Genomic DNA, 19,194 nt, shown 5'->3' on the forward strand with positions numbered 1-19,194 from the left:
GTTTTGGAGAGCAATTTGCATTTCAGCAAAAATAACGTGTCACAGTTTCATGATGCTATTTCTACAACTATGTGAATTTTGCCAACAATAAATTTAAAAAGGTAGAGCAGAACCTGCACTTCACATGATATAAATTTCGTGGCGATACGTACAAAAAAAAGGCTTTGGAAAATATTTTCATGCTCTGTGAGATGGAAGCGGAGACATTACTGAAAGCAAACCATGCTTTCCTTATATCTATTATTTACGCGTGTAGAGACACATTTTCGCCCCCAGGAAAATTTCCCCTCGTAGTATACTTAAATGTGCACCCCCACATAACGCAGTGGTTCACCATTCTTCTTTTAAAAAGCTCCAAAAGCAGGAAAAGTAGCCTCTCAAGTACACGTATGTTAATGGCACATGAGCAACGGTCGGTGAAAGCAAGATGGCTAGTTGCGCAAAATTCTTCTGCCGGCCGGCTTCAGCGCCACCGTGAGGAAAACATAGGCACTGCCAATCTATTGTATATATCTGTGGCTCATGGTCACTTATTTGTGTCATCAACGGGCTGTTCGAAATGGTCCGGCAGGTGCTGCCCCTCTGGGGGACGCCGAGGAACTCGGACGGTAGAGCCAGTAAGGAGGGTGACGCGCAGTCAGTCGCGCGGAATGTGTGTAGAGAGACGGTGCGAGTGTTGTTAAGGGAGTATCACTCGAGTGCTGTAATAATCCTTGCTACCTCTGTTAATAAATGAAGCTACCTCACAGTTCAGAAGTGGGATTGACCAGCGAGCTGCGGTGGAGTTGTTCGTGCACATCCAGCCATCAATAGATAGAACATCAAAAACCCCAGTGCGGACTGAGTAAGGTGAGAGAGTGTGGTTCTAGTGTAGCAATGACCAGTCCGACGAATGCGTCGTGGGATGGCGGGTGTCGCGTAGGTAGCTTCAACGGGGTCCATTCTGCGGAAGGAAGGGACGCGACTGAATTGGCGGGAACATGTCGAGAGCAGGAGAGCGAGGCCGGCGTGGCCAGGGAGCATAGTGAGATGCACCGAGAGGCTACCGCTAAGTGGGTTCTGCCTGCGTCGACGCCGTATGCCGCGAGAGACAAGGCTAAGGAGGATAGACAGTCAAGAGGACCCGGTGAGCAACCGCGCGAGGCTACTGTCGTGTGGCCTACTAAGGGCAGAGAACCGTCGTTGGGAAATTGGCGGTATCCTGTCGGAGAGAGTAGCGCCCTTAGAAGCGCAGCGGAGAGGGAACAAGCGCTCTTGCAACACGAGAGAGAATTGCTAGAGAGAGAAAGGAAACTTCTAGAACGTGAACGAGAGCTTTTAAATGGGCAATCGTTAGTTCTTGATAAAAGTATGGTGGGTTATCGAGAAATAGCAGAGCAATTATTGCCGGAGTTTGAACCTTCGCTAACCCTGGGGTTCACGGCGGTACAGTGGGTCAGGCGAGTAGAGAGCATTGCATCAGCCTACGGATGGGACGAGTCGATGTTGTTAGCCCAATCCGTTAGTAAGTTACGCGGAGCGGCGAAACTATGGCTGAATAGCGTAGCCGAGGAAGTACACTCTTGGGAGGCGTTCAAAAAAGGACTATTATATTGTTTCCCATCAGTGGAGGACCAAGCCGACGTGCACTTGAGTCTTACAAAGAGAAGAATGCAGCGTGGCGAGACGCATGAGTCATATGTTTACGCGATGAAGACTATCGCTAGGCGTGGTGAAGTAAATGAAGCCTCCCTTATCAAGTACATTCTAAATGGCATGTGGGATAAGGAACTAGTGAAGCTGCTGACTATGTGTGACTTTGAAGATGTAGAAGGACTATTACGCAAGATAAGACGATACGAGAGTGTCACTGATAGGGCCAAACTGGGAGATAGGGCAAACTTTCACAATCGACCTCCTGTGACCATTGACAAAAGGGCTGAAGTCAAGGAAGTGAGGGGCGAAAGGACGCCTACCCAGGGCGTTTGTTTCAATTGTGGAAAAGAGGGGCACCTCGCTAGGGAGTGCCGAGTAGCTGCCCGTGAGAGAATTTGTTACCGGTGCAAGCAGACGGGACATATGCAGAAAGATTGTTTGCAGGCAACACCGAGAACGACCCAGAATGAGAAAAAGTGGAACGTTAGGAAAATCACTAGACCCAATTGCATCATAAAGGACGAGTACCACAAGTGGATAGAGATAAACGACGACAGGGTGGTTGGCTTCGTTGATTTAGGAAGCGATGTTGTCACCCTGAGAAGAGACGTTGCACAAGAACTAGGAGTCGAATATGAGGCGAGCCAGAAGCGTTTAGTTGGGTTTGGATCAAGGGGTTGTGAAGCTATTGGCACGAAACGAATGATCTTGAAAGTAGACGATGTGAATGTGGAAGTAGAGGTTTTAATTGTCCCAGAAAATTCTCAGGAGGATGCTATCATTGTAGGGCGGAGTGCCTTAGACCAACCAGGAATTCGGGTCGAAAAGGAGTTTGGGAGACTCACCATTTCCAGAGAAAACGCCGACCTTAGTGAAAGAAAGAATTCTCAAGTGCGGAAGGTGGAAGAGGAGTCACGGATCCAGAAAGACGAGATACACATGAACGAGAACCTGACGACGCAAGACGAAGGGGCACTATGCGACCTCGTAAATAAATTCAGGGGATGTTTTGCTAAAAACTTAAGCGAGTTAGGCAAGGCGAACTTCACCAGCATCAGCATTGACTTGAATGACGACAAACCCGTGACGTCACGTCCGTATCGTCTGCCTTACGCAAAAAGAGAGAGCATGCAAAAAGCGGTAGAACCTGAGATGGTGGACTCAAAAATATTCACCACCAGAATTCAGCAGGAGGATTGGCTGTTGACCATGCAGCTGCAAGATCCGAGTCTCCAGAAAATACATGCGACATTGAAAAAGCCAGCACAGACAAACGAGGATAAGCAAGTGCACACTGATTATGTAGTAAGAGACCATCGAATATGTCGAAGAGTGGAGGGGGGAAGTCGTTGGGTGGTCCCAAGAGATGCGATTTGGAGAATCATAAAGGGGAGCCATGATGACATGGGACATTACGGAGAAGAAAAGACTCTGGAACACCTGAGAAGATATTTCTGGTTCCCGAGGATGAGACAAAGGATAAAGAGATATATCGCAGCCTGTATCGAATGCGCGTACCACAAGAGACCAGGCGGGAAAAGGGAAGGAATACTGTACCCAACTAAGCGCGAGGGTACGCCTTTTCATACCGTTAACATCGATCACCTAGGACCGTTCCCTCGTAGCAAAAGAGGCAGTGAATACGTCCTCGCGTACCAAGACAATTTTACGAAGTTCATAGTACTACGAGCTGTGAAAAACACGAGGTCAAAACCAGTCTGTGAGGCCTTGAGTGAGATAGTTAGCTTGTTTGGTTGTCCGGACCGTATCATCTCGGATAGAGGAACGGCATATACGTCGAGAGAATTTGAGGAATTTTGCGAGGGGCATCAGATAAAACACATCAAGAACGCCACTGCAACGCCTAGGGCAAATGGACAAGTAGAGAGATCAAATGCCATAATTACTCGAGCTATCACTACGATGAATTCAACGGAGGATGGAAGTGATTGGGATGGGCGCTTGAAAGACATTCAATTTGCCATGAACTCGATGAAGAACAAGACGGTGGGAGCCAGTCCACATGAACTGTTGTTCGCGTACCGCCCGCGGAATGCGTTAAGGAACCGAGTTGTAGTGACATTGCAGGAAGATGAACCTGAATTGAGCAAAGAAGTGATAGAGGAGGTTAGGAAGGAAGCTTTAGGCAGGATGGTAACATGTCAGGAGCGGCAGAAGAAAAGGTTTGACGAAGCTCACAAGGAGCCAAGAAAATACGTGCGGGGAGAGTTAGTGTTAGTCGAGCGAGAAGCCCAGGCGACGGGAACGTCTCGAAAGCTAGCACCCAAATTTAAGGGACCATACAGGGTGGAGAAGGTATTCCCCAGGGATAGATATTTGCTGACAGACATCCCAGGAGCAGCCAGAACCCAGAGGAGGTTTCATTCGGTCTTTTGTGCAGATCGAATGAAACCATGGTGCCAACCCCCACCAGACTACGACCCCGATGCTGTAGAAGAAGATGACAACCCACCCCCATGCAGCCCCGGAGACCAGGGAGCCCACGAGCAGATCCAAGAGGACCCCGATGCTGTAGAAGAAGATGACAACCCACCCCCATGCAGCCCCGGAGACCAGGGAGCCCACGAGCAGATCCAAGAGGACCCCGATGCTGTAGAAGAAGATGACAACCCACCCCCATGCAGCCTCGGAGACCAGGGAGCCAACGAGCCGATTCAAGAGGAATCCGATGCTGTAGAAGAAGAGGTCAGCCAACCGCAAGAGCGGGCCGAGGACGGCCCTGAAATCAGGAAAGGCCGACTGTCATCAACGGGCTGTTCGAAATGGTCCGGCAGGTGCTGCCCCTCTGGGGGACGCCGAGGAACTCGGACGGTAGAGCCAGTAAGGAGGGTGACGCGCAGTCAGTCGCGCGGAATGTGTGTAGAGAGACGGTGCGAGTGTTGTTAAGGGAGTATCACTCGAGTGCTGTAATAATCCTTGCTACCTCTGTTATTAAACCACTACCTCACATTTGTTTATAAGTTAAAATAACTAAAAACGTTCATGTTGCATTTATTGAAAATCAATGCGAGGAATTACATTCTGTATGTTCTGCTGATTGGTTCTAAATTTTAAACGGAATTCTAGCGTTCATATTAACGGAGTTGATCATCACCTAGAACAATTTTTGGAGACGCTAAGGTTAGATGTTTAATTGTTATTTTTATAACTCACTAGCAAGTTTGTAGGAGCGATATTGTAATGATTTACATCTAAAAATATACGTTATTTTGTTAGCTACATTCTAGATGTACATTTGTGGTGAAATTCGATAGAATATTCGATTTAACTTCTATGAAAAAAAGCCCTCGTAATGTATTAAATATGATTCTCTCAGTTCTTTGTCGTGAGCCAAAATTACAGCGACTATTTTTAATAACCTCTTACCAACCTTTGAATACAAAGGTATTATAAACGAATTTCCCTATAAATACCGATGAATGCATATCCTAAAAATTCGTAAATTTAATGTATGATAAGGAATGTTTTACGTAGACACATGTTGTGAGAAGCATTCCATACCATTGCAGGAAAGACAACTGCTCTACCCAGGTAGTTACTCTCATATCTTGGATCTCTGGTCAGGTTGCACCTCACAGAGTTAGTTCGGGACACATTAGCGCATAAATGTTTTCTTGGAAAAACTTATTATCCTCCAACTGGAAGACCCAAGAGTATATTGGTGTAAGTATTCTCCTACTGAAATATTTACGTGGAAGGTGATAACCTCACTCTTCTCGGAATAGCTCATTTTCTTTTCAAAATTTTCTTGGCGTGTATTCAAATTTAGCCGTTAACTATCTGTACGCATTCCGCTACCTATACCAGGGATGGTTTCTGTGGAACCCTGCTGTGCGATGCAGCCCATACCATGAATTAAAGAGAACTGCACCACCCAGGTAATTACTCTCATATCTTGCTTCTCTGGTCAGGATCCAGGTGGTCTGCTTTGTGCCCCTCACGGGCTTATTTCGGGACACATTAGCGCATTAATGTTTTCTAGGAAAAACTTATCATCCTCCAACTGGAAGACCCAAGAGTATATTGGTGTAAGTATTCTCCTATGGAAAAAAAGGATACCGATAGAAAAGTTCCAGCTCAACCTTATTCGGGAGATTTTGGAAACATACCTCAGGCAAAACAGAATGGCTAAAGGAAGAAGATCACAGCAAGATCTACCAACTAGGCTAACCGATATGCATTTCCCTTCCCACACATCTGACTCTTCAACATTAAAATCGCTTGCAAGGAAGTGTGTGGTGTGTAGCAAGAGTGGCAGAAGAAGAGAGTCGCGTTACATGTGTGCTATATGCGATGTAGGACTGTGTGTGGCACCCTGCTTTCAAATATTTCACACTCAAAAAAATTATTAGTGCACCTGTCAAATGATTTATGTAACACAAAAATATAAAAAGATTTAAAAAATTAATAGTAAAAAAAAGTTTAAATAAAAAAAACATAAAAATTTTTAACTTCGCTATTGCCGGTCCAAAGCCCGGATGCAAAAGAAGGATGGGAAATTTATTCTAGAAACAGTGTTTTGTATTTTTTCTTATTTCGTGCGTAATATGAATTTATATTTATACAAGCAAATTTGCTTTAAAATAATATTGAAAGGAACATTGAAAGATTTCATTCCCTTTAAAGTATTTGTTGGTCTATGATATAATGCCGTTTTGCTGAAAACCCTAAAAATAACCGTAGAACTTCGTTTAAAAGTTCTACAGGCATTGCAAAATGAAAGGAATACATTGATGAACTGACATTTAATGCAACAGTAACAATTTAAAAAAATTAAAATTGCACTGGTAACAATTAACTGACCGCAAAAGTACGCCGGGATGGGCTGCTCTTGGGGAAAAGGGTCGAGGATTATCCCCACTAGGAAAGGTCATTAAGGGGAGGAAGCGACTACCTGGTCAGTCCCGAGCCGAAAAAAAACTCCGTACGGGGCAAAAAAGAAAATCTCAAACCCTTCGTAGAGCCAAAAGGAACTTCCCGCGAAGGAGCTCGGCTCGAAAAGGTTAATGGAGCTTTAGGTAGCTTCAATGGTTAAAAAAACCAGCATGGGAGCTACCATCTTAAAAATCAATTTCAAGGCAGACCAGAAAACAAAAAGAAAGTATATATAATTTTTTGAAACATTATCACTATGAAACATATATGTGACAATAACTTACAATAAACAAGAGCAAAGTATAATATATGGACAGAACAAAATAAACTCCTTTTTCCTCCTTTCACAAAAATGTAAAAATAATATATAATAATTTGTATATTATTCACAAACATCAAAAAAAATCATTTATATTATCATGGGATAACAACCAATCTTTGGTCTTTTTACAAAACTTATTTATACTCTTTAACTCTTTGATCAAACAAGGTAATTTATTAAAAATCTTCAGCCCCAAATAAAGAAATGATCTTTTAAATAAAAAAAGATTAGGCTTAGGAACTAGAAAATTAACATTCCTACGTTAAGTTATAACCAATTCCAAAGTTATAACCATGCTCGGTTCCAGAAATTGCTGGTAAACTACCACTTCGCAAAAAAAAATAACTTTAAAGTTTAATAAACAAACATGGACTTTAATGGCAATAACTTAAGACTAACAAATAGGGGGTAAGAAGGCTCAAAACGATTTTTGTTGGCAATTATTCTAATTAACTTTTTTTGAAGTACCACTGCAGGGTTCAATGCCGTTTTGTGGGCACCACCCCTACATATCAAACCGTAACTTAACTTAGTGCCAACCAAAGTGTTGTACAATATTATGTACTTGAAAATAGTAAGGACACTTATGTTGAATAAAATAAAAAAAGAGCCCTATACAGAGATTTTAAATATTCTTATTCTACTTTTAGCAGGGAAAACGTTCTCCTCTCATAATTGCTGGATGGAAAGGGCTAGAATTCCCTTTCTGCCCTTACCCACCCCCAAAACAAATAGTTTTTGAATGTAAAGGGGCAAAGGATGCTGATAAATATGCCGCAACAACTAACTAAAGTAAAAATTGCAAAGAAAGTTATCGTGAATAAATTATCCATCACTTTTGACTGTCTTTTTTGGATGACTGCTCCATTAGGAGAGGTCATTGAAGTTTTTATGCTATCAGTTTGTTCATTTACACCCAAAAATCTAAAATCAGTACATAATTCAATGTGAAAAAAATTCCACATTTTGCCATTCTCTCAAGTTTAAAATAAGAAAATGCAAAAATGGCCACTCTCATTTCATGAGTTGGTGATGAAATTAGCCTTCTGATGCATTTTCTCATTCAGGGAAAACTTTCATGGAGAGGAATCGCTTGCAAGAGAGTGTACAACAACAAACCACACTAGACTGTTGCAAGGAGTGGCTGAGAAGCAGCGAATCCCTCAGCATAAGATCGTGACATCATCACCTTATTATCAAAAGGGTTAACGATGCTGCATCGTCAAATTTCTTTTCAAATAACTTGAGGATAAAAAATGCCATGGATAAAAAATTGGAAAAATAGGGGTCTCCTCATTATTTTACTTGTATTATGATTGAAAACTTAATAAATATGTATATTGAACTAGGGTCCTAATATAAACGCATTCCTTAGGGTCTTCCCCAATGCAATTCAAGGGTATAAACAGAGAGACCTAAGGGCCATGGGCTGGTTGATGGAACAAATGCACATGCAAGGGCCTCAGTGAATTGTCAGATTTCATATTATTACTTTCCAGTAAATAAAGTCACTGCAAAAGTGCCTCAATTTCTTCATTGGGATGCTCCTTATTTATCATTTACTTATCACTGAGATACATTATTTACCTGCCCAGTGGTGAAGCAGAAATGGGGTTTTGGAGATAACCCCCCCCCCCCTTAGAGCGTGGAGAAATTTTAAAATTTAATCCATTTTACTTACTTGGATTAATATTACTTAAAGAATAGTCTAAGGATTAATAAAATATTCCTCAGAAAGCTGTAAACTCACCATTTTGAAACTCTTAAAATATTTCTGGGATAGGGCCCCGGGCACCTCCTGCTTATGCTGGTGGGTATTCTAGACTCCCCAATATTGGTTGCACCTAAAACCCTTCGTAGCCTTAATTCCTTGCTTCCCCTGTACCTGCCTAGCCCTCACGAGTCGTCTCCATATTAGATTTAGTCAAAATAGTTACCTTTATCCAAACTGTGAGGTTTATGAGAGCTAAATCATTCCCTATCATTCATTACCCATTTATTGCTTTTTAGAGCCATTTCAATAATTATTGAATTCTGTCTTGCCTTAAACTTGAAAAGGTTCCAGCTTTTTATATGAAAAAAACAATGATTAAGCACATTTAGTCATTTTATTTCCAAGATACAGAAATATATTTTCACTGTCAAAATCTGTAATGGACATCTTATTCTTGGCCTGAGACACTGCTAAGCCTTTTCTCTCTATTTGAGACACTGCTAAGCCTTTTATCTCCACTTGAGAAACTGCTGGGACTCTCATCTTGATATGAGACCCTGCTGGGCCTTTTATCTTGATTGGAGACACTGCTGAGCCTTTTATCTTGATTTGAGACACTGCTGAGCCTTTTATCTTGGTTTGAGGAGCAGCTGGGTCTTTTAACCCCTAACACAGTTGCAGAGGCAATTTCTATTTTCCACTTCTCAGTTGCATCGGTGAAGCTTTTCTTCATCTCTAAAAACTGCTTGCCCCGATTACATACCTCCCTCCTCCATGATCCCTTACCAAATCTAGGATTAACTTTCTCCGTACAGCACCTCCACGTCATATCCTTGGGAACATGCTGAGAGAAAGGTATTTTACGCCGCATACACTGCATGCCTCGCAATTCAGCTGCATCAACAGCATCCTTAAGCCAGTTCACCCAGCAAAGGGCCTTATTCACTCCATCTTCTAATCTTCCAACCCATTGTCCAGTCTCTTCCGCAGTTAGAGGCCTTTCAGCAGGAGGTTCATTCTGTAGATGAGGTACAAACAAATTAATACATGAACAATAAGCAGTAATATTCCTGAAAAGGTGATCTTTTATGAAAAGAAACTCTTTCCATTGCAATTCAAAGAGGAATTCAAAATCCTGCTCCTTTGCATTGGTAAATTAAGTAAAATCAGCTCATGCAGGATAAAAATTACCACATTACCGATTATAGGAATTGAATAGTAACGCAAAGGCAGCATAGATGACATTCACATTGGTCAAAACTCATTCGCAAAAATAAGAAGACTCATTGTTACCTCAACAATGTCTGTTCATTTTTGAAGGAGTACCATTTTCAATATCTTAATCGCCAATTAATTAGTCTACACCTATTATGACGGCGAAGACTGTTTATATGAGATTTTCGCTGCTTCTCTCATCTATCCTGTAAGTTATGTTTGGGAAATACTGCGTTGAAAACATTTTCTGCTCGACGTTTCCCTCTCACTGGGAGCATTTCCAAGAAATCTCTTTGCTCCCATTATGAGGAGTAAAATGTTGGGCAAAAATGTTTTCATTCAACGCAGTATTTCCCAAAAGTAGCTAACGAGAATAATCTAGCAATTTAAAAATCAAATTCATGAGTACAAAATAATTGACTACTAAGCTAAAAACAGACTTCCATAGAAATACATACTGCTGCCCTCTCCTCGGCACGAATTTCAGCAACACCCACAACACTCTCCATCCATTGGGCCAGATGTTCCATGGCAGCATCAATTGCTCGCATCACCCACTCGGGAGAGCCATCCACACTGAGGGATGTGATGAAATTCCTGCAATTTTCCATGAGGAATGCCTTGATCTCCTGCTCACGGAGAGACACTATCCTTGCCGTCTCCTCTGACTCACAGTCGACCTCAACACCATACCTTTCCTCAAGCATGTTTGCCAGGTCCCTGATAATTACTGCAACTACAGCAGTGGGTGTCATGTCTGCAGTGATTTTTGTGGTGGGCATTTTGGTAATGCCAACAGTTCCCTGGTCAGTGGGGGCTTCTTCTTCTTCCCCGGTCTCATAATCTTCATCTACTTCAGCAATCACCTCTTCAACAGCCTCACCCTCTTCAGCAGCCTCTTCTTCTTCAGCACCCTCCTCCCCTTCAGGAGGCTCATCTCCCGGTGGTCCACCATCTTCTCCACCTTCTCCACCCTCACCAGCTTCTCCACCTTCTCCGGCCTCACCACCTTCTTCCGCCTCACCACCTTCTTCAGGCTCTCCACCTTCTCCATCCTCACCACCAGCTTCCCCGGTCTCATCACCTTCACCAGCCTCTCCACCTTCAGCACCAGCTTCTCCATCTTCTACAGCCTCCCCTTCACCTGGGGTCGCATCACCTTCAGCAGCATCATCTTCGCCCGTTTTCCTCTCATCGCCTTCCTCAGCGGCCAAATCTGGAGAACCTTCTCCAGCCACTCCTTCCTCTCCAGCAGCACTTTCTCCTGGTGCTGCTCCTTCAACATCTGCTGAAAGTCTTCCTTTCTTCACAGCATCACCGAATAACCCAAGAGTGGGAATATCAGAAAGGGATACATCACCATCACCTCCATTCTCCAGATCCTGCATGAATTTCTCCATCCATACAGCCAGCTGCTTAGCTAGAGTTTCCACAAGCTTCTCTGTGTCTTGTGATGGGATATCACCCGCTTCCACAAACATTTTGTCCAATCTTTTCCTTAAACACTCTTCCAGAACTTCTCTCCTGAACGTAGGGCTAAGCTGTCCATCAACTGACTCAACATATGTAGACAATTTTTCAGCCAGCTTAAGAGCCATGGTGTGCGTCCATTCATCTTTTTTATTTTTGAAGTGACCCTCGCTCCAGCTAGGTGAGCCCAGTCCTTTACCCTTACCCCGTCTTCCTCCCTGAGCCCCAGGGCTCCCTCCCTGAGTCTCAGGCCTTCCTCCAACAGTCCCTGGCCTTCCTCCCTGAGCCTCAGGCCTTCCTCCAACAGTCCCTGGCCTTTTACGAGAACCGGGTTTTCCCCTGGTCCCAGAATCATACCCATCAGCAGATGAAGCCCTCTTTGGTGGTCGAGAGGCACCAGATCTTGAAGGACGATTCTGCCTCCCTGCAGGTAAGGATAAATAATAAGGATAGGCCCTTAATTAATACATATTCCAATTTTTGTCAGTTCGGTTCCAAAACACACTTTCAAAGGAAGTGACACGTTAGAAACTGGAGATGCCAATAAAATCAAGTGCTAAACATGTAAATAAGGATTCATTTGTGAGAGAGGCTGTGTCCAGGAGTGGATTAAGGTACATGCATAGTTGTTTTGGGAGAGGCTTTTTACTTTTCATAGCACCTTGGTGGTAGGCAATACCTCTCAGTGATAATTCATCTGAGATCTGATCCTGATATAATATGCATAGACAAGTGGCCTTTAGATACATATTCATCCATTATTTTTAAACATTGCTTGCTAAGCTGGAGAAATACAAACGCTCATTGGAGAGCCACCTGAAACATTACCATCTTTTCAATTTTTCCATCAATTACTGGGGTCTGGCCATCCCATGACCCCCATTTTAAAACCCAGCTGGTTGTAAAGGGGACTACTGGTTGTGTCCACCACATGAAAAAAATGGCTCACGGTGGAGTAATGCAGAGTGAATGTGACAGACATGACTGATGCAGGCAAAGCCTTGGGGTTTGAAAAACAGTTGACAATCTTATCCTCACCACTGCTAAGGTTTTGGGTGTATTAAAAAAATATGCATGGTGACATTGAAATATTTGTGCTAGATATCATTCCTGGAGAAATCTTTCAAGTTTGGCTTTTTAAATAATTTAAATACTTTCCATATCTTATTCTAGGGAAAATTTTCAAATTTGGCTTTTAGTTTATTTAAACAACTTCCATATCTTATGTGAGTTAAGATCAGAGCAGAGAGAGAAATTATTGTCCAGAAAATTAAACATCCTTGAGGTTACTGAGAAGGACTTCCTTGCTTCTGTGGAGGGCTTAGGATCTGGGTAGTACTTGCAATGGATTCACTGATTTAATGATTTTAGTTTATTCAAAAGCAATAATCAATTTCAGGAAAAACCATAAATGCATCACATATCACAACCATAAAAGTAGTACAAACTTTACCAAATACCTTCATTTACAACATGTCCTTGCACATTTTATATATTCAGACTCAGAACCAAACATGTTCGATTTTCTAGAGTGCATACTAGTATCTTTAGCAAATTCTTGCAATTCTTGCTTGTGATTCAATATTCTAATCTGCTCCTTACAAGAGCCAAAGTGTAGCAAAATTGTGGTTTTATTGTGCTAAAGCACTTACTTACTCTCAGCAAATAACCTAAGTTCCTCAGTGAGGACGAAACTATCTCATGTTGATTTCATAGACTTAGATATTGATTTCCATCAAAGTGTACATCATGTTTTGACGGTTAATTTCCTTACTTTAAAGATAGCCGAACTTGTTTCGTTTTAAATTATTAGTCTCCATATCAAAACGTAGATATTCAATAATCACAGAATATTTGTACAAATTATTATTATCATTCCAGCTGTAAGTAGAGATTTGGAATTTTTTTGTGTTCGTAATAGAAATAAAACTACAATTTGCGTGCTCTTGCATTAATTTGAAAAAATCCTACGTCAAATTCAGGTCATCATAAACAACCTCTTCACTCGTTCTTTTATTAATAATGCCATTTTGACGTGATGGACAGTTTTCAAGGTGAGGATATATAAGGTCATTGATACTTTCAGAAAACTCTACGCAGTGTGGCAGTTAAGCTAGGATAAGTGAGGGACTCCAGATGTAGCTGTAAGAGTGTAAGTATCACACATTTAAGGTAGGAGTGCTGATTCCGTACCCTATACAACCTCACACGTCAAGGATTTTTGTTCGTCATCAAATATTCAAAAGGGTCTCATGAATACCGGATCTAAATTTTATGGGCTACTAAGGAAGGTTAAAATAATATAAATATAAATCTTACTTCCTGGTGATCGTGTGGGAGGCCTTTGAGGTCGCTTAGATATTTCATCGGCTTCCCTAAAAAAAATTAAAGAGAATGTTGATTATACAATCTGAAGTTCAGCATGTGTTGCAGCTATGACATATAACAGCTAGCTAAACAAGCAACACCATAATGAAACCATTAAAATTTATCATCAAGCATAAAATATATTCAAATACAACTATTTAACCTGGTTTACATCAATAAGTAAAAATCTATCTGATAAATAGATGTACATTAGTAGTAACTTACTGATAAATAGATCTAACGTCTTCATTCAAAAGCCTCTTCAGCCTTTCAACAATTTCTGGACTCAATATTTCTTCCATTTCAAGCAGTAGACCTCTCACATATCTGTAAATTGACGTAAATGGTTATTTATTTATTTATTCCTGCACCACCAAAAACAGCACCATTGACCGTTCACAGCAGGTTTTCAACTTAACAATCAAACATGCACGAACATTCATGCCCTGGATAGACGCAACCTACGCAGGTGGGACTCGCACCTGTGACCTCTTGTGTGGCAGGCAAGGACTTTACTCTGCCGCCATCAAGGCTGGTAAACTTGTTAACACAATATAATGTTCAAAATAATCACATTCATTCGTATTCAGTGCGGACTGATATCAATTTTATTCTCTTATTTTAGGGCCAAATTTCAAGCAAAGCTTGGGAGTGCGAGGATACTATTCGCTTTCCATGCCTGTTATTTCAATTACACATGACTGTTGCAAAAAAAAGTTTAGTAACAAGAAGTCAATTGAAACTGAAATTTATTTAGGATCACAACATTAGCACACACAGCTTATGCTATCTGAGGGTTAGAATCTAAAAATAAAATCACTTGAGCACTGTGTGATGTGCTATTTCACCATACTTTATAGCATTATGGCACATGAAGAAGCAGAATCATATTCCTTCTATCAAACATTTTAAGGAAAATTTAACAGGTCAAGCATAAAGTTAAAGTATGACATATTAAATGCTAAGGGATGGTTCCAATAGATGTAACTAATTAAATGACCATTAATATATATGTAAGGGCATAATTATCACTTTACCTTAAATTGGGTTTAGCTAATTCCTCAATCCGGGGTGAAATAGGCACTACCTCTGTATGGTGTATAATGTACACATCACTCAACCTTGGCCTGGAAAAAAATATTTCATTTACAGAATTAACAGAGGTCTAAGAGATGGATATAAATAATCTGACCCTATATCTTAGGCATGAATGGAGGAAGATTTATCTGTTCCATGTCACAAACAAAGTCACCATTCTCCTATGCCATTTTGTTCTTCTGCTTCGGTTGTTGCCGGCTCATATCCATCAAACACATACAGCATAACGTTGTAATTCCAACGGCAAAGTTTTTCCAGGCTCATTTGATCCTGCTCCATGTTTTCATGAAATAGATGGAAGGGTTTCCCATGTCCATCGCAAATGTGTCTTTTGTATAACAACATCAACAGTAATTAATAATTGTCCTGCCAGTAGCACAGCTCTAGCCGTCATTGGAACATGAAACACTGTGACAAGGTAGTCGCCCAAAGAGAATGGGCTCTGACCCTTTTCGTAAAGGTTTTCAAGTTTGAATCCTCTCTTATCTTTGAATCCTATATTTTTTCAAATCCAAATTCATTTGAATGAAACAGGATTGATACCCCCGAATTACTATCTCCGCGAGCCTCAGGTTTTAACATGGGTATACATAGTAAGCACGATGCCACAGGCAGACATTGCTTCCTCTTTAACAGGCTGAGCATTCCCAAACCCTCAGCCCATACATGTTCATGCTCATGTCTTAAAAATCCTCACCACCCTTTTTGAACACAAAGTGCACATTGTCCCCCTCTAGTGCATACCAGACTAATAGAGATGAGGATTGTCAGATTTACTTTTTTTTAACCCTTAAGAGTGAGGGAACATTTTTATACGGTTTGCACGCTGACTGCAGTATTTATCCAAAATTTTTATGGCTACCTGGATATCTTGTATTTGGGTACTTTCCCTCACCATAAGGATCGCTAAGAGGCTAAACTCTAAACCAGAGCAGCCCTTGTGGCAGGGGGTGCCACCTACACAGGGGGTCTCTCCTGCACTGGCTGGCAGCTAAAATCGTGAACTCCCACAGCCCAAGAGTTAACTACCCAACATACTCTACGTTTCCCAACTGATCTCACGTTAGCCTCAACACAGAGCCGCCTGAAAATAGAAAGAAGAGCAGGCTGGGCATGTTGTTTGCCGACAGGGTACGTTTACTGGCATAAATTTAAAATATTGATTTTTACCAATCAATTCTTCCTTTTACCTCCTTCAGGTTACCTCCTCATTCCATATTGCATCTTTCTATCAAGTTGAGTTAATCCGTGGTTTCTCATATTTATTACATATTATTTACACATATATTTCCATAAGATAACAAATAGGGATCACAATTCGCCACTGAACTGGATCAATTTAATGCATAAACCACTTCTTTGAGTTCAAGCTGAGAATTCAGGCTGGTTTTGAAGGTGTGTCAACTCAGCCTTCTTGCAGACCAGTCTTGTTTGGAATGCTTCATTTACCAAGTTGGACTGAGTTGGTGTATGCAATCTCAGTTCCAATAGTAAAACCAGGGATAGTTTACTAAAAAGTCCTTCATGGAGCAATCACATTATTCATCCCGATAGGTTAGCCATAGGCCTAATTAAAATAAAAATCTTGGCATCGCAACAAAGTCAAAACCCAAGAGATGAGGAGAGATAAATGATGCAACTCATATATTTGCAAATGGACTAAGTGCACATTCCGCAACATGCCAGAAAAACCTGAGTTCGTATAAAAATTTCTAACCCTTCTCTTGGACAAAGGAAAGGAAAGAAATGAACCAAAATGTTATGTTTACATAACTCTGTGATTACTTCTTACCAAAAACTCTATGTGTAAGTCTTTGCCAGTAAGGCACCACTATCACATTCAGTTCCTTGAGCCAATTGCCCTTATTTTGAAAATACTTTATTACATTCACTAAGAAGCGTCAACTACATGCGCTGAATTGAAGTTATTCTCAATCAGCATAATTAAATGATTATGAATAAAAACTTACCTTACTTGAGGCTGAGCCAAGATGTTTATATATTCCTCCCTTGTAAGATTTGCCCTTGATTGTGCCCTGGAGGGAGGAGGTTTTCTGAATTCGAATATTGGAGGTATAATAATCTCCATCACAGACTTTGGATTAGAAGGGGTGGTTGGTCTGTTTGAGTATGGGGTGTCCATCTTTTAGGTGGTCTGCTCTGGATTCTTTCTTGAGATTATTATTTTCGATGTATGACCAGACTTGATCAAATTACTTTTTGGCAGTCACCACTAAAATTTTGTCCTAGTGAGGAAGAAAATGGAATGTTAAAATCAAGAATGATGAAACTTTGCAGCAAACTATCCTGGCATCTACGCCTCTCCTTTGAGCAACTCAGTAGTGTGGGTTGCCGTGATAGTGGAGATAACTGGCTCCACTATCGAAAAAACAGCGTTTTCGATTTTCTAAGGCTTACTCAAGAACTAAACGCACAGAGAAATCCGATTTTTCGATCCAAAATCTGCGATTGAAATATATAAAATTGCAAAATGGTGATTAATGATAGGACATTTATGGCGGTTATTCCTACTAGCAGAGAATTTTACTGACCAATATCGATCAATTAGTCTTCAAGTACTGCTCTTCACCTTTATTACAGTTTTGAAATGCCGGGAAAGTATTTTTTAGAACGGCACACAAAAATTATGACTATCAGTAGACAGTATTCAAAGTGTTGTCGGCTCAATGTAAATTTTTCTTTCGCAGTAAAAACGTTTATCTACTGTAACTTGGTGAAATAAAATCTTCTCTCGAAGATAAAACAAGGAATATTTATCCGAAAGAACAAAACTTTCCAACTGCACAATGTTTCTGAATGGTGAAATTCACGGCTCGCAGCAATTAATTCCAAAAATGTTGGAAACGAATATTTTTTTTAGCAATGCTGGGTCACAATTGCGCCAAATTCTGACGTGATTGCGAAATTTTACGGTCGAATTTGGAACTTACCCATCAAATCGCAACGGGAATGATTATCAAGACGAATGGTAGCAAACCTTGCACACTTGGTGATTATGGGCGACGGGGAAAAATAAAATAAACTTTGAAAACACCAGGAAAGATCTTTCACGCAATCATTTAGTTCGTAACTCAATAAAAAAAATTCCATTTCGATACATAACACATTTAATTCCTTCGCAGATTCCCCGATAAAATATGCGAAAAAGTTTTATTACGATTTTTCTCGAGTTCGCTCATTTTACGGTTCGAATTACGATTTTCAAGAAAAGTTAAAGACCAGGTTTTTCGGGAGGCTTAATTAACTTAAATGTTAATAATAAAAAGGATGAAGAGCGCTTTGCAAAACGAACATCGATTAAGTGACGTTCAGGAATGAGCATTTGGCTGAATCGCTGCGATCATAAATTTTGGGATTTCAGTTTAATATGACGCCGGTGCTCTTTCTTGCGCATTTCTTAGTTTAATTAATTTCCGTAAACATACTTTTCATAATACCATTTTAAAACTACATGGGACAAACTTTGGAAATATGTTTTACTCACTTGAAATAACTACTGCAAATTTTGATGGATGATTCCGAAAAGTGGAGGCCGAAATAGTGGGTAACCACGGTAATCTCCAACAATGGTCACGGCTTCATGGCCGAGAATTCGCTCACTGCTCATTTTTAGATCTTGCGTGCGACGGAAAATAAATCATTTTTTAAATACGAAAACTTCACACAGCATAATAAATTCTCACCTAAGAATAATATATAGGCCGCATAAAATTAACAATTACTGGCGAAGTTAATAGTCTTATTGAGAAACTCTCTGCCACCTAAAATATTTGCGTTATCAAAAACAGACGCATTTGAAACCGGTAGGAAGGGGTATTTTTTTAAACACTGAGATTTCACCGTAGCGCATTGGATAGGATAATAGCGGCCAGTACTCAAGTAAAAAACTTAACGAGAAAAAACTAAATTGTCCAAACGAACCCGTCTCGTAGCTTTATTCCACGAATTTCCTTGATTTTCGCTACTTAGACGATTAACGATTTTACGTAAATCATCTCACTACAAAATAAATTTTGGTATTTTCGACAAGGTAACAGTATTGATGCAACGACCGAATATTATCCTGCGGGAAAAAGATCGAATTCTAAAAACTAATACCTAGTGACAGAAAAAATATTTTTCCGCTAAACCGTGATAAAATACCAATTCTAATAAATTTGAACATCACGACTGCGACAGCCCGGTATCATCCCTTATTTTTGAAGCTCTCATAGATGAGCATCCTAAAATGATTCAATGTACGCACCATGATAAACAATACTACCGCGTGCATTTTTATAGATAATGTGTCAAAGCTTGTTTACACATTTTCTTACCTATCATCAATGATTCATTTTAACAAATTTCAATTTCTGAAATTAATGCACAAATGAAGCTGATTATTACCGGACAATTTACAGGGTATAGAAGAATTGTCACGAAAATTTTACCATAGAGAACCGATGCCATCAGAAAC

General features: G+C 40.7%; 1 protein-coding gene across 1 annotated transcript; it reads right to left on the reverse strand.

Moving 5' to 3' along the window:
* Nucleotides 1-8,942: 8,942 nt before the first annotated feature.
* LOC124167034 lies at nucleotides 8,943-18,922 on the reverse strand. Its single transcript, XM_046544805.1, has 7 exons — nucleotides 18,223-18,922; nucleotides 16,688-16,963; nucleotides 14,657-14,746; nucleotides 13,845-13,946; nucleotides 13,572-13,627; nucleotides 10,241-11,676; nucleotides 8,943-9,585 (listed from the first exon to the last, which is right to left on the reverse strand). Exons 2-7 carry the CDS (start codon nucleotides 16,858-16,860, stop codon nucleotides 9,016-9,018), a joined length of 2,427 nt encoding a protein of 808 aa, XP_046400761.1. The 5' UTR covers nucleotides 16,861-16,963; nucleotides 18,223-18,922; the 3' UTR covers nucleotides 8,943-9,015.
* Between the last annotated feature and the right edge of the window lie 272 nt (nucleotides 18,923-19,194).

Source organism: Ischnura elegans, chromosome 10 (assembly GCF_921293095.1).
Source record: "Ischnura elegans chromosome 10, ioIscEleg1.1, whole genome shotgun sequence".
Taxonomy (NCBI): Eukaryota; Metazoa; Arthropoda; class Insecta; order Odonata; family Coenagrionidae; genus Ischnura; species Ischnura elegans.